The 14,268-nt window shown below is 45.9% G+C and overlaps 1 protein-coding gene across 1 annotated transcript in view; it reads right to left on the reverse strand.

Moving 5' to 3' along the window:
* Nucleotides 1-2,262: 2,262 nt before the first annotated feature.
* ARHGEF33 (Rho guanine nucleotide exchange factor 33) overlaps nucleotides 2,263-14,268 on the reverse strand; it is a 46,335-nt gene continuing 34,329 nt past the window's right edge. Inside the window, exons 14-15 of the mRNA XM_038397585.2 lie at nucleotides 12,180-12,918; nucleotides 2,263-9,826 (exon numbers count right to left, since the gene is read on the reverse strand). Coding sequence (XP_038253513.1) covers nucleotides 9,689-9,826; nucleotides 12,180-12,918 — 877 coding nt within the window. The 3' untranslated portion in view covers nucleotides 2,263-9,688. The remainder of the gene's footprint in view (nucleotides 9,827-12,179; nucleotides 12,919-14,268) is intronic.

A 14,268-nucleotide genomic window follows, 5' to 3' on the forward strand; every position in this document is an offset into this window, starting at 1 on the left:
TCAGAAACAATCTGGCAGCCACTGGAAGGTGGAGCACATTGATATGATACACCTTCATGTTGGCCTTATTGCTCTTTAAGTGGCCGGCTTTGTAATAATTTAGTGGTAGCTTCCATGTAGTGGGTACGTTCAACCTTAGCTAGCATGAGTTGCGGCATTCTAACCTGGGGGGTGATGAATGCATGGATCATGGTGGCTCAGTGCTCCCTGCTCAGCCACCAGTGGGCCTGTTGATCTGAATGGGCAATGTTTGGGTTACAAAGCACAGCGCGGAGGGTCCGCTGATGTCTGTCACAAAACGAGATGCATTAGTGTGTGCTCATTCCAAGCCCCAAGCAGATGATTGCAGCCTGGAATAAGCAGCAGTGACTCCCATGGAAGTCTTTGGGCCAAATGAGGCAGTGATGTAAATGGTGCAACCAGTTACTCCTCAAAATGGGTGTAAATGGCAAAGTCATGTCACTTGCTTACCCTTGGCAATCAATGGGTGTGTTAAATGCATGCAGCCTACGCACTGAAAGGACAGGACCAGAACAGGCGGTGTTCGATTAGGAAGTGGGTGTGTTGCCTTATGCTAATTCCTTTTCCCGCTACTCCTTCATCTTGTAAATTACACTCCTTTTCCATACCAGCTGGGACTATACTACTTAATGACTCACGCCTCCCCCCTTTATAACCAGTGTACAGCCACTATAATCGGTTTGTCGCAATTTACAGTGTCACAGGATTTGAGCCAAAGTCCCCTGTGCCTCTAGTGTTCTGAATGCAGGACCGTGCACCACAGGGGTTTGTCTTTTAACACTGACTCCTCTTGTCCCCACTCTACTCTTCCTCCTGTGCATTAATCCCAGATTACTGGTCTACCCATGAAATCCATGACCCTACATTCCTTCCCCCCTGCTCTTCCCCTCCCTTCCCCCCACCACACACCACATTTTTCACCATGTGCAGGCTTTCCTTACATGCACAACTCCCTTGGGACTTTTGCATACAAAAATGGGGAGCCCCAGTATATTGGGAAGCGGTGATGAACATGGTGATGAAAATGCTTTTGCATTATGTATATGCATCGCGCAAAGTGCAAAAATATTTTGCTCTTCAATTCCCGAGAATCTAATCAGAGCCACTGCCCAAGAGCAGGGAAGTATGAAATATGCCCATCTTACAATACAGTAAAAAAAAAAAAAAAAAAAAAAAACATTTAACCAGACCCCAGTTAAATGACCCTTTCCGTGATGCCCCGGGGTTGATTCTGTTGTCTTCCTGGCTCTCTGGGCTGCTCAGATCTAGAATGCCGTGGGGAGCTACCAGCTTGCTGAAGACAAATGTGGTAGGATGGCTTCAGGTGCCCCAGTCCCAGCTGAGAGCAGGTCAGATAGCTTCTCCACTGTCCCTGTGCTCCTGCAGGGCAGCTTCTGCTGAGGCAGCTGGTGGTGGCTACTGTTAGCTACTGGGCTGGAGCGACCTTCTGAGCTGATCCAGTCTGGCAAAGCCTCTATTCCTATCCTGTGAAGGAGGCCAAGCCACCCTCACCAAGGCCACCTGCCAAAAGAGGCACTATTTGCTGGGTTCATCAAGGCCAGATGGTGATGGGGCTCTCAAAGCTAGCCAGCTATCATCCTTTAAGTGCAGGTAGGTGAGCTGATGCCCCAAATTAGACCCCCGCCATATAGCTACAGGTTTCTGGTGCCCTCTGAAGGTGGTGTTGAATCACTAGTGCTATGGGAACTGTGAAAGGGAAACCCCTTAGGTGAATGCCCCAGTGGGTCCTGAGCTCTCCTGTGCCCAGACTGCATTAGGGCAGCTTCTTTCCAAGAGGGGAGAGACAGCAACTCCATTCCCTCTGACTAGGGGTGCAAGCTTATTCTTCCCTTTTGCTCCTGACTTCCTTAATGTCAATTTGCTTCTGGCTGGGGCAGCCTGCCCCATGTGCCCCATAGCCAGTGGTCAGTGCAAAAAACCAGCAGTGCTTTCCAGTCATTAGGGTTATTTAAAAGCAAAGTTTATTTGTCACAGAAAGGAAACTAGGCTAGAGTGCAGCTGTCTCAAAGCAAACGCTGGGTCTTAGCCTGTGAGATGCAGGGTGAGCAAGCCAAGGGTCTGAGCACCCCCACACATCTTGGTTACATTTTGCAGACATGGAGCCGATACCACACGGAATCTGTGACATTTCCAAGGACACTGCAAAACGGGACAAGAAGTGATCTAGGAGCAGAAACGTACCATCCACCAGTTCTATTAATTTCCAAGCTCGCTAAAAACGGTAAGTATTTTACAGAGAAACAAGTGTCCACATTTCCCAGGGTGCTCCCATCTGCCAGCTTTGCCATTCTGAGAGTACCTCCCCCTCTCTTGACCCAGGAGATATTACTGGGGGCTCCCTCCTTTCCTAGGTTTCTGCCAGTGCCTGCTCCTTGGTGCTCTCAGGGGATGTAAGAGCAGCTTAGTACTATGGTGGGGAAAGGCCTATTCATGCAGGCACGAGCAGCAGATCCCTTGGTAATGGCACTGTGTTACATCCCTGATGTGGTTTAAAATCCTAGGTCAATATTCCTCTGCTGTGCGGTGTCCGTCCCCATCCCCCACCCCACTCAAGGTGTCTCCCCATCCATCCACTCCCTACACAGCTGGGCAGATAGTCTCTAAACAAAAGGGTGTCAGGTCCCAGTGACATTGCCATTGGGGTGTTACACGCAGGGTGGCCATCACAGGGAACTGAAAAAAGCGGCCAAGTCCTTCTTACTACAGCTAAAGAGAGGACAAAGCCTCAATTAAAAATATTTCATAGAAAGCATTGCATGAAGCTTCAATTATTGTCTACTTGTATTTTTCCCCCCCCCGGCATGGCGGACTCTAATAGCGTCTTATTGTTGAGGAATACTGGAAACTTGGTTTTGAACTCAGCATTTTCAAAACTGCAGTAACTCTGTCGTTTGGTTTTCAGTGTGTCCACGTCCAGTCAATTACTCTTATCTTGACTGGTGCAATTCATTATCAAAACTACCCTTTCAGTGTATGCATTGCTACATGAAAGGGAAAGTAGGTAAGAACCGATTTTATTCAAATTCTTGAAGTTTACACATCTATTTGGCTTTGTCATCTTGCAAATCTTGATGTATTTCTCATTAGCAATTGTACAGTCTTGAAATTTAGGACATGACTTCTTTGATTGTACACAGTTTTTCATATAACTCATCCATGTCCATAACAATTAGTTTTGCAGACTTCAACAGCGTCTGTAAATTCTTCAAAAGAAAACTTTTGCCAATGATGAGACAGTTTCTTGTGCACATTATTTTCAGTGAGGTCAGATCTGGTTTGTAAATACTTTTGAGCTCAGTGATTAAAAAAGCAGAAAATCTGTTTCACACAATTCCTTCATTCACTTTCATTGAGATTTTCCAGTTTGGAGTTCAGAAAGTAACAATACAATTTGTCATTTATACTGCATTCTAGTTTCTTGTGGACATCAGTTCAAACAGTGAAGTTAGTGTGAAGGAGTTTGACTCCAGTGCTTCAATACTCTCCGAATTATTTTAGAGCCTGACTCAAGAAGAAACAGTACAATTCAGCAATTTCATTCTTGTTTGCTTAGTCTCCACGACTATCCCAGATTACTTCAGGGCATTTGTCTTCCCCCAAAGATTGAAAGTAACTTGCAAGCCCATTCTAACACATTGCCAGTCAGTCAATAGCAGGTACAAGGAAAGCCCAGGTGTGACTACATAACATAACATAGACTTATAGAGTGTTGTACCCCAGCAAATTTGCAGAACTCTGCCAGTTACTGAACACTTGGTGAGCGAATGCTAAAATGGCTGTAAACGTTTAAACTAGGTTTTCTACAGCAATGTTATGTTTGGTCGTTGCAAATCGTGTGTTGACATCGTGGTAGCAAGAAGGTCACTGTTACTCTCTTTCAGTTTTGGAAAACACTTAAATTTAGAATAATTAACACACATTGTCTCCTTGTGTGCTGACATGTTCAATCATTTTAGTTCAAAGTTGTCAATCCTATTGCCTGCATTAGTAGCGAATGCTCAGGAAGTTTCATGACAGTCTTTGTAAAAATCTAAGAAACAATACTTAATACCAGTAATACAATGGAAATACCTTAAAATAAGCGGGGAGCATTTCATGGAACCTTTGTTGGAGGTGTCAGTGGCCATCAGATAACAAATGTAGTTCTTTTAGCAATTCTGGACTCACTAAAAATAGTTCTATTCACTTTTGCTTGCAATCCAGACTTAGATAAGAGTGGTGGTGCTTGACTGCATGAAATGTTTGGTGAGTTCTGCTGCAGTAACTCTGTGGTCAAGGGTGGGCCATAAACTTTTTTTTAAAAGTTTGCACTTTTTGTAACAGCTTTTGTGTTTGATTCTGTTTAGCAGTTTCAACATTTTGTATTACAGGACCTTTCCCACAAACTGAAACATCAATGTCACACTTACAATAGCGGCAGGATGCAGCGTTCTCTCCTTTCCTACTTCTTTCAATGAATTTAAATTCTTTTTCCCAGGTGGCTGAGAAACTACTTTTTCTTTTCAATATGCTGATTCCCATGATCACAAATTTTACATTCAGCAATCCTTCCTGTTACTTGCAAGAGCAAGATTCATGGAGTGATGGGATCAGAAGGAACTCTGTCAGATGGGTGGGGTTGGTGAGCAGTAGGACCACCTCGCAACATATGAAGTATAGTGCACCAATGCAGTGTAAAATGAGTGTTATCAGAGGTATTGGTTGAGGTATTGTAAATCCACAGGAGCACTATTCTGTTTCACATGCAAACTCTTTTTAATCGCCCGACAACCCCAAGCATTTCCAAATGGAAAAAAGCAAGAGGAGAGGTTTTGTTCTCAAGAAAACCGTGTGGAACATCACAATGGCTAGCATGTTCATAAGGCAAGCATCAGATTGACAGAGAGATGGTACAGTTGCTTCTAATGCAAACTGCTTACTAGAAAGAAGTTTTAGGGTGTGTTGTGATAGTTGTTAAGCTTCTTGCTGAACATGATTTGTATTCAGAGGAAGGGAGGAAGTTACCAACTCTCCTCAGAACAGAAATGATCTAGGTATTCTTGAAGCATCACCAAAATTGACCCATTTCTAAATGAGCACATGAAACACTATAGAAACAAAGGGAAAGGTCTCCCATCCTAGCTGTCAAAACCAATCTGTGATGAGTTCTTTGAGCTAATGAAACATAAGGTTTTGGAATTCATTGTCACTGAAGTCAAACAGGTGAAATACTTCTCTTTGGCAGTACACTGAAGTCCTGACATCACTCATGTTAATCAGTTATCTGTCATTTTACAATACTGCTTGCGTGGTGCTGCATATGACCATTTCATTGGGTTTCTACCAATAGAAAGCCACACGGTCAAGTTGCTCCTCCAGACAGTGATGGTTTTTACTGGACACAGACAATATTGCTGTTGAAAACTGCAGAGGTCAGTCATCCAATAACACAAGTAACATCTGGCATTGGCCGCTGTCGGAAGACAGGAGGATACCGGGCTAAGATGGACCCTTGTTAGACCCAGTATGGCCGTTCTTACCACGTCTGGAAAGTATGATGGTCTTCAAGCTCAGATCAAAAACTAAGCCCACTAGCTGTGTATGTGCCATGCACAGCTCATTTTCTGAACATAGTTGGAACTTGCAGCATTGATTCTTGCATGGAAGCCATAAACTTTTTAAGTTTTGTTCAGAAACTTTTTTTTAATGCGGCATCACCTAGGCAATGGCAGCTTCTGTACAACAAAGTTGTCAAGTGTGAGCTAAGAACTCTTTGCCCTAAAAATGGTTTTGAAGACAAGATGATCCTGTCATGCTGAATCTTGTAAAACGATTGTACTAGACTATGAGGCATTCAACATTGTTTGAAAGAAACAATACACAATGCCAAGGAAAACAGTAAAACTGGGAGAGGCACAATAGTTGTACAAGAAGATGTGCTAACTTCAGTTATGAGTATCTTCTAGACTGTGATACTAGCAAGGTTTAACAACACTAGTCTGTTTCAAAAGCCAGGTCTGGATCTTGTTGCTGTTCTTTGCTGACTTCCTTGCAAAAGTCTGTCACAAGGTTACAGTCTCAGTTTTGACAATTTTTGAGATGCAAGCAAAAAACTGGGATGTGATAAGTCCTACAGAATACAAATGTACGGTAAAACAAAAATTTCCTGATGGTAAAAGTGACATTACAAGACCAAAGGAAATGAGAGGTTGAATGTTTTTATGTTATCCTCAATAAACTAAGTTCAGAACTAAAAAGAAGTGAATGTTATGCTGAACTATCTGCAAAATTTGGCTTCCTTATTTTTCTTGAACAAGTATGAAGTGAAGAAGAGATGCAATCATGCACTCAGGCGTTGCTCAGTAGTTACCCGAATGATCTAGAGTCTGTCCTTTTGCGGAAATGTTTTATTTTTCAGCATTTATAAGATACTGTGATATGCAGGATAAGAGTGCTACTGGAATCAAATTTTTGCATGATCTGAGTAGCGTCTTCCTGAAGATCTTCATTGTGTTGAGATTGTATTTGACTGTAGCCATTGCCAACTGTAAAGCAGAGCAATTGTTCTCTAAAATTACCTTAATCCAAAAAAATCATCTTTGGTCAACTACAGGAGAAATGAAGCTTAGTGCTCTTGCTATCATGACAATTGAATGGGATTTACTTTGCACACTGTCATCTGAGAACACAATAACTGAATTTGCAGCTCTTAAAGCTCACAAGATTGTCATTTTAAACTAGCAACATTTTCATTTGACTCAATGTTTTGTTTTTGTTTATCCAGGAAATATATAACCTGTTCATTGTCTTTGATTTTCTTTTTGTGTGTATTCAGTATCATACGTGACTTGTTGATTGTCATAAGATGGTACTTTTTTGCTCTCATTAGTACTGGGAGGCCTCCAAAAAACATTAGCCCTGCCCTCCAATCTCCTTAATCCAGCCTGTGTTCCAAAGGGCGCTCTCTTCTCCCTCTACAGCTTTTGCTGGATAATCCCATCCAAACACAAAACTGTCATCTCTATGCCAATGACTCTCAGATCTACCTCTCTCCTTTAGACTGCCTCCTTCTGTCCAAACTAAAATCTGGTCCAGTCTCTCTGACATCTCCTCACAGATGTGCAGCCACCAGCTGAAGCTAAACTTGGCTAAAACTTGCCTAATTCCCCCCCCCCCCCCCGAATACCCTCTTTCCTACTTCCTTTCTCAATCACAGTGGACAGTGCCACCATCTTGCCTGTCACTAAGGCCTGCAATAGGCTGTCATCTTGAACTCAGATCGCTCTCTAAATCCTCACATCCAGGCTGTCTAAATCTTGCAGATTCCTGCTTCACAACATCTCTTAAGATATGGCCTTTCCTGTCCATCCACACAGCTAGAACTCATCCAAGTTCTCATCATCTCCCATCTTCATTAATGCAACATCCTTTCCTCTGGCCTTGACTAATGTCATCTTGTCCTGTTCATATCCACTCTGAATGCTGCTGCGAAGATCAGTGCTTAGCCCGCCACTTTGACCATGTCCCCCCTCTCTTTGCATCCCTTCATTGGCTCCCCATTTTCTCGTCCATCACACACAAGCTACTTGTATTCACTTTCAAGGCTTATCCCCACCTACCTCTCATCTCTCATTTGCTATTGAAATGTCAACTCCCACCTCCAATCAGCCCATGATGCCAGTCTCCATTGTCCGCTTGTTGCATTTTCAAACAAGCCCTTCAGTGCTTTCTCCTGTGCTGCCCCTCGCACTGCGGAGGAGCTCCCCGTAGACAGCCACAAAGCTACCTCATTGTCTGCCTCAATGTCTACAAACAACTTGATTCCGTTAGGCAGCTGGTGTCCAGAGACCACTGCTGATCATGCTGATCAGGACTGTTGCACTGTCCTTGTACTCCCCTGTGTGTATCTATCTATTGACTCTTCTCTCATACTTAGATTGAAAACTCTTGGGGGCATACCGTGTCTTTTTGTTCTGTGTTTATACAGCCCGAGCACAATGGGATCCTGGTCCATGATGAGGGTTCCTAGGTGCTATGGCACTACAAATAAAACTATTATTCTACTAATAGAGGGAAAACTGAGAAGAACTCAACAGGTTTGTCTCTGAGGGGTCATCCTTTCTTTTTCTGTAGCCTGATTTCAACCGTATCACATTTCAAACACACCAGCCATACAGTGGGGCCCAATCCCAAGGTGACAGTGGAACAGGCCAGGTCACCTTTTAGGTCCATGGCCATGTTTGTAATTTTGATTGGAGGATTCCGATATACTAGTCAATCTCATCTCCAGTGTAAGTACCCAGGGAAATGGCAAGAGATCCACGCAGCCTTATGGTTCTGGAGTTTGGGAGCTCTATTTGTATGTTCTACACCTTTTCTTTATTGTGTGTTGCTCTTGTCTATTTAGATTGTAAGCTTATTGGGGCAGGGAGCTCTGTCTTACTCTGTACAGTACCGCACACAACAAGGTCCAATCCCAGGTGGCATCTAAGGCGCTAGAGTAACACACATCATAAATAAACTGCCTCCAGAGTTATAGCCCTACGTAAACAACTGTCCTTGCTGCCAAAGCTCAGTACGTATCGCACCCAGGAAGGGCACAGATTTCCTTCTGTTCCTTTTTTTCATTTTAACTAAAGGATATACGGTAACTTTCTGCGTAGCTATCATTTCTGAGGCTAAGGGTTTGCCATAGCATGAGCAGGGGGTGGAAATCATAGCTTTGTTATGGAGGAAAAAAAAAAAAAGTCCTCACACCTCAGGAAACACTTGTAACTGGTGGTGCATTCCAGGTTAATTCACAAGATACTGTATAGGCCAGGGAAGGTACAGAGCTTTCACACAGTCATGATTAACAACCACAGTAGCATTGGAAGCCTCATCCAAGATCACGGCCCCATTGTGCCAAGTGCTGTACAGAGACACAGTGAGACGCAGGCCCCAGGCTGAGTTTTTGGTAGCAAAAAGAAAATAAAAGGGGACCTATAAACTGCATATGTGACCAAGTGCCTCGCATAATGGAGCCGTGATCACTAAGGGCTGCCAAAATACAAATAATATATCATAAGAATATGCCAGGAAGAGCAACTGTTCCTACAGTATTGAAACAATCAGAGGGAGTCATGCAGAATGAAAGTTACAGCAGAACTGCCAGGGACGGTGAAGTTCAGAAAGCCAGGGTCCCAGCCAAAGCTCCACGCTGATCAGAACCTCTCAGCCCTCCAACATCAAGCTGGAAATCCTGTTCAGCCAAGGTCTTCCTGCTTCCAGTCAGGCTGAAAACCTACAAGTGCAGCCTCCCTCACATGTACTTCCACTTTTGGGCCTCAGAGGAACGTGGCAGGGCAGAGAAAAATGATTGAGTGGGACCTGATGGAAAGTTGAGTTTAGGTTTTGGGTGAAGGCTCGGTGGGTTCCTATTGTCACCAAATTTGCGCTACCTCTAACAATCTCCGTTTCGATCCACTGTGCACCCCTCCACTGTTTTAGGGAGAGCAAGTTGCTTTTGTGGGTCAGCAATGGAAAACTCCCCCCTCTTTTCTATTGTGTTGGCCCTGGACCTGGAAGTTGCAGCCCTGGATTGTTTTCTGTCTGCAAGCTCAGGGCTCAGGGGAAGAACTGTAGCAGTTACAGGAGTTAGATCACTGCCCACCTCCTGCTGGGCTGCTCATTTCTTTTTGAAGAGCTTGCGGAAGGAGCTCCGGAAGCCCCCTTTGGGTTCCTGCCGCGGGTTGTGCTCGCTGAAGGATGTTTGCTCGTTGTCATCCTTCTGGCAGAACCTGGTGTTGTCTTCTGCATGTAGCTCCTAAAATGGAAAAGATGGTTTAACCAGCATTTACAACCTCACCCTTCTCTCTGCAGTGGAGGAAACGGAGGAACCTGACAGCCAGGTCATGTTGAGGAGTCTGGTTTCATAGATTCCAAGGCCAAAAAGGACCATTGTGCTCATCTAGTTTTAACTCCTGTATAATACAGGCCATAGAACTTCCCTACACTAATTCCTGTTTGAACTACAGCATATCTATTAGCAAAGCATCCAATCTGATTTAAAAATTGCCAGTGAGGGAGACTCCTACAGCCTTTGGTAAGTTGTTCCAGTAGTTAATTACCCTCACGGTTAAAAATCTGAACCTTATTTACACTCTGCACTTGTCTATGTGGGTAGACTGTTCCATCGCTCAGACTTCTGCAGTAGTGATGCCCCTGCACAGCAGTTAATGTGGGGTCTGTAAAGCCAGGAGAACAGAGGAAGAATAATTGAGGGGCAAAAATAACCATTATACAAAGCAACTGTTTTAAGCCACGTCAGGAAGCTGAACAATGTCCCTTTTACCAACTCTGGCTTTTCATCTGCAAGGATTCAGAATCCTTCACCAACCATGGGGCAAAGCGGTGCAGGGCTGTGGCACCCCCTACCAGTGGATCCTGCATCAGGCAGGCTCACCGTGTTGGACAGAGGGCACCTCTGGGGGAGGGCGGCTGGTGCCGCTGGCTTTGTCACTCAGTGTATGCGCACCCGCAGGGCACAGCATGAGGTCACCACTCACTGACACAGGGACTGTAACGTAAGTGTGTCAGTGAGGGACTCTTCCCTGAGCCACTGAAGTCCATTCACAACTGCCCCGAACTTGTCCCCTTTTGCGCCAGCTCCTCCCATTGGTGCTGAGGCAATGATGCTGTAGGGCCCCTTCCTCTAAATAGTGGTCTGCACGGGGAAGTGATGCTGGAAGGGGCTGAGTTTAAAGCGCTATAGCTACTCCAGAATGAGAGCGGGGAGCTGTTCTGCAATAGCTATCCTAGTTAAGTTCCCATACTCCCATACTCAAGCGTTAAGTGCTGATTTCTGCTGATCCCACCCCTTGTTGCTAGGCAGGCAGTGGACCCCAGACCCCTCCAGGACTTTTGATGCCTGCTTAACTAAGCAGTGTGGTCTAGTGGACAAAGCACTTGACTGGCCACCTGGGGTCTATTTCCGGCTCTGCCACTGACCTTAGGCAAGTCGTCACCCTCTGTGCCTCAGTTTCCCTGTCTGTAAAATGGGGACAAGGATCCAGCCCTCCTTGGGTGAAGCACTTTGATGAGAAGTGCTAGATAAGAGCTAGGGGTAATTATTAACAACTGCAGGCTGTTAACCAGGCATTCGGCCCTACCTCAGTCGCTTCTCCCTCCTCCTCCCCACCGTTTTCTAATCTTCATCGTCTGTGCTCCTTAGCTATCTCTTCAGTGTTTCCAGGGCTCTCCTTGTTCACTCCTCCCCATCCCCTTCCGGGCATTCCCCAGCTCTCCACACAGGCCAACAGTGCCCATCCCTGGAGAAGCCTCTCAGAGAGGACAGTGCCACCAAATATGTCCTCTGAGGGAGGGGGGTACAAGTGCCCCCCAGGTCTGAATTTACCTCACCCTGTGCCAGTCAGGGTTAGTGCTGTGTCCTGTTCTAAGCCATCACTTTTGTATAAGTTTGTACAAAGCCGGGATTACCAGAGTGGAGCCCTGTCCATGTTCAGACACAGGTTAGCACTGCTTCTGGAGACGGAAATCAGGTGCCAGTTGGGCTAGAGCCTGTGGGCCAGATCCTCAGCTGCTGCAGTTGAGCTGACTTCAGTGGTGCAGAAATGGTTTACACCTGCTGAGGATCTGGGCCCACTGGCTTCAGTGGAGCCACATGGATTTATAGCAGCTGCGGATCAGGCCCTAACTGCATTTGTCTTAATGCAGGTGCTCTTGGCTCTGCCTCTTTTGCCCACCACCAGCAAGCCAACGGGGGTCTGAGCCCTCATTTCAAAGGGTGTGCTCCATTGTTAACCTGTTTCCTTCAGCAAGGTGCTTGCTGCAGGGGGCTGCCCAGCACTGAGAAAAGCATGGATCATGGGGTCTCAGTGACAGGTGGGAGAAACAAATTAGACACACAAGAAGGGCCAAATTTTCAAAAGTGGTCTCTGAACCTGCACCCACAAAATTGCGTTCACCAAACCTGCATTTGCCCCCTTGCAGCCTGGTATTTGGGTGCAAATTGTGCCCTTCTGCTTCTCACCACCTGATGTATCTGTGCAGGGGAAGGCTATGCATGTGCAAATTTGGAAGCTATTTTGGAAAATTCTCCCTTAAAAGTTTCTCCGACCCTGCTGCAAAATTTTGCTTTTTTATTTTCGCCTCCTTACTTCCAAAAAGCTCTGTTTCTCCCCCAGCCCTCTCGGTGGGGGGAAGTAGCTCCTTTGGGAGCTTCTAGATGATGCAGAGATCAGGTGAGGTTGCATGCTTCTCTCCTGCTTGTGCTGCAACTGGCTACTGCTGCTGCTTCTGGTGCTGTAGAGTCTAGTGCTCATGCCCTCAGTGCTCCTGGGGAACTCCTTCAGGGACCTGCTCAGCTGCTTGCCTTTGCTGTGAAACACCTCCTGTTTGTAAGCACTGCTGCTTTTAGGCAGCGGCTGTGACGAGTGATCTGTCCTGTCTGGTTCCACTGTAAAGCTAACAGGCCTTAAAAAGCAAATATCTAGGCTGGATTCAGAGGAGGCCGGGGAGCAGTTTTCAAAAAGAGCCAGATTTTGAAAGGTCTCGTCCTCGTAGGGACCTGGCAGGGTGAAAACTTCCCCCCCATAGTCCAACTCTTCATAGTTTGGAGCAAAGCTTCTAGCATCCTGCAGCAGCTCCATTGAGGTCCTGACAGATCTCTCGGCATTTCCCACTGAATCGGCTGGGGGAGTTTCATATTCCATCTCCGGGATCGCTTGCAAGGGGATGGACATGGCCTTTAGCTCCTGCTCGGGGAACTGAGATGAAGCGAGGATATTCTCAGGCCTTTCGTGTTTTCTAGCCTCCACTTCCCAGTCCGATGGCTTCCCAGCCTGGATATTCTCCATCATGGTAGGCTGGTTCTTCTTCAGCTGTGGCATCAAATGCCTTAAAAAGGAAGGAAGTGGGGGGAGGAAATACAGAAAGAACTGTGATGCACATGCATTTGGCAAGCCTGGTTCAGCCGCTACCTGAGTCACTCAAGTGCCATTCAATACGGGTGTCGCAAGCATTCTGTATGGTGCAGCAAATGCCAGAAAGCAGCAGGCCTGGACTGGCAGCAGGGAGGAACCATCTGGTGACTGTACGTGGGTGTCCCAGTGCAACTAGACCCCAGAGTGATGTAAACCCTGCCATGCCTGCAGGAGCTGTTCCAGTACCTGTGCAGTAACTCTGGGAGCACAGGCCGCTCATCCACTCACACTCAGAGCTAAAGAAAGGCAGAGCTGCAGGTGGGTGGAGGATAGCCCCTGTCCCCTCTCCTGAGAGCAGAGGGGGAAGTCCTACTCTTGTTCAATCTCTTGTCACTCTCCCCTAGCTCAGGGGCCATGCCTCACTCTGCCTCTCTCTCTTTCCCTTCCAGGGGTCAGGGAAGATCCTGCCCCTGGTGGCCCCTAGTGTGCTGGAGGGCTGGGCAGAGGCCCCCATGGGGAATTCCAGCTGAGTACGTTGGGATTTTCCCTGTGGGTTTCAGGGGTGTGCTCCTCTTGGAGAAGGTGCCTCACAGTCACATATGGTCAGCATCTCCTGCCAGTGTGGAGGCAGGGATGGGAAAAAGTGAGATTCCCAGCTCCTGTGGATGTACGTGCGCTAACCCGCTGGAGACAGCACCGAAAAATAGCCATGCGGCCGCGGTGACACAGGCAGTGGCTCAGGCTAGCCACCCGAGTACGTACGGTTTTTCCCATCCCAAGAAATATTGAGATTTAAAAAGATTTTCCCAGCCCAAAATTGGGACAAAAATTTTTGCAAACGGAAAATCCCAATAAATACATACATAAAAGGGAGGTTTGTATCAATCAAAATATTTGGTTTCAATAATATCCAAATGTTCTTTCATTTCAATTTTAATATTAAAAATGTGTTGATGTTGTTTTGAACCGGAAAGCTGGGGTTTCGCATTGAGAAGATGTTGAAATGATACATCTGGACAATTTCAAAACCAAATGTTGAGTAAAAAAAAGTGTCAAAACCCGACGAATCAGCATTTTCCAAAGGAAAAAAAAAGTCAGCTGAAAAGGGCTGAAAGCTCAAAAAGGAGTTACGCTCTTCACTTAGATTTTAGCTCGTAAAATGAAAATCAGTGGATGTTAGGAGCCTAACTCCTTGTGAACATTCAGCCCCAAATTCCCAACCACCTGAACTGCAAAGCAAGTGAAAGTGTTCGTATGCAGACAAAATGTGTTGTCACTGCAATGCACTGAATCATAGCAGTCACTTGCTTTTAAACAACACCAT

This window comes from Dermochelys coriacea, chromosome 3 (genome assembly GCF_009764565.3).
Source record: "Dermochelys coriacea isolate rDerCor1 chromosome 3, rDerCor1.pri.v4, whole genome shotgun sequence".
Classification (NCBI taxonomy): Eukaryota; Metazoa; Chordata; order Testudines; family Dermochelyidae; genus Dermochelys; species Dermochelys coriacea.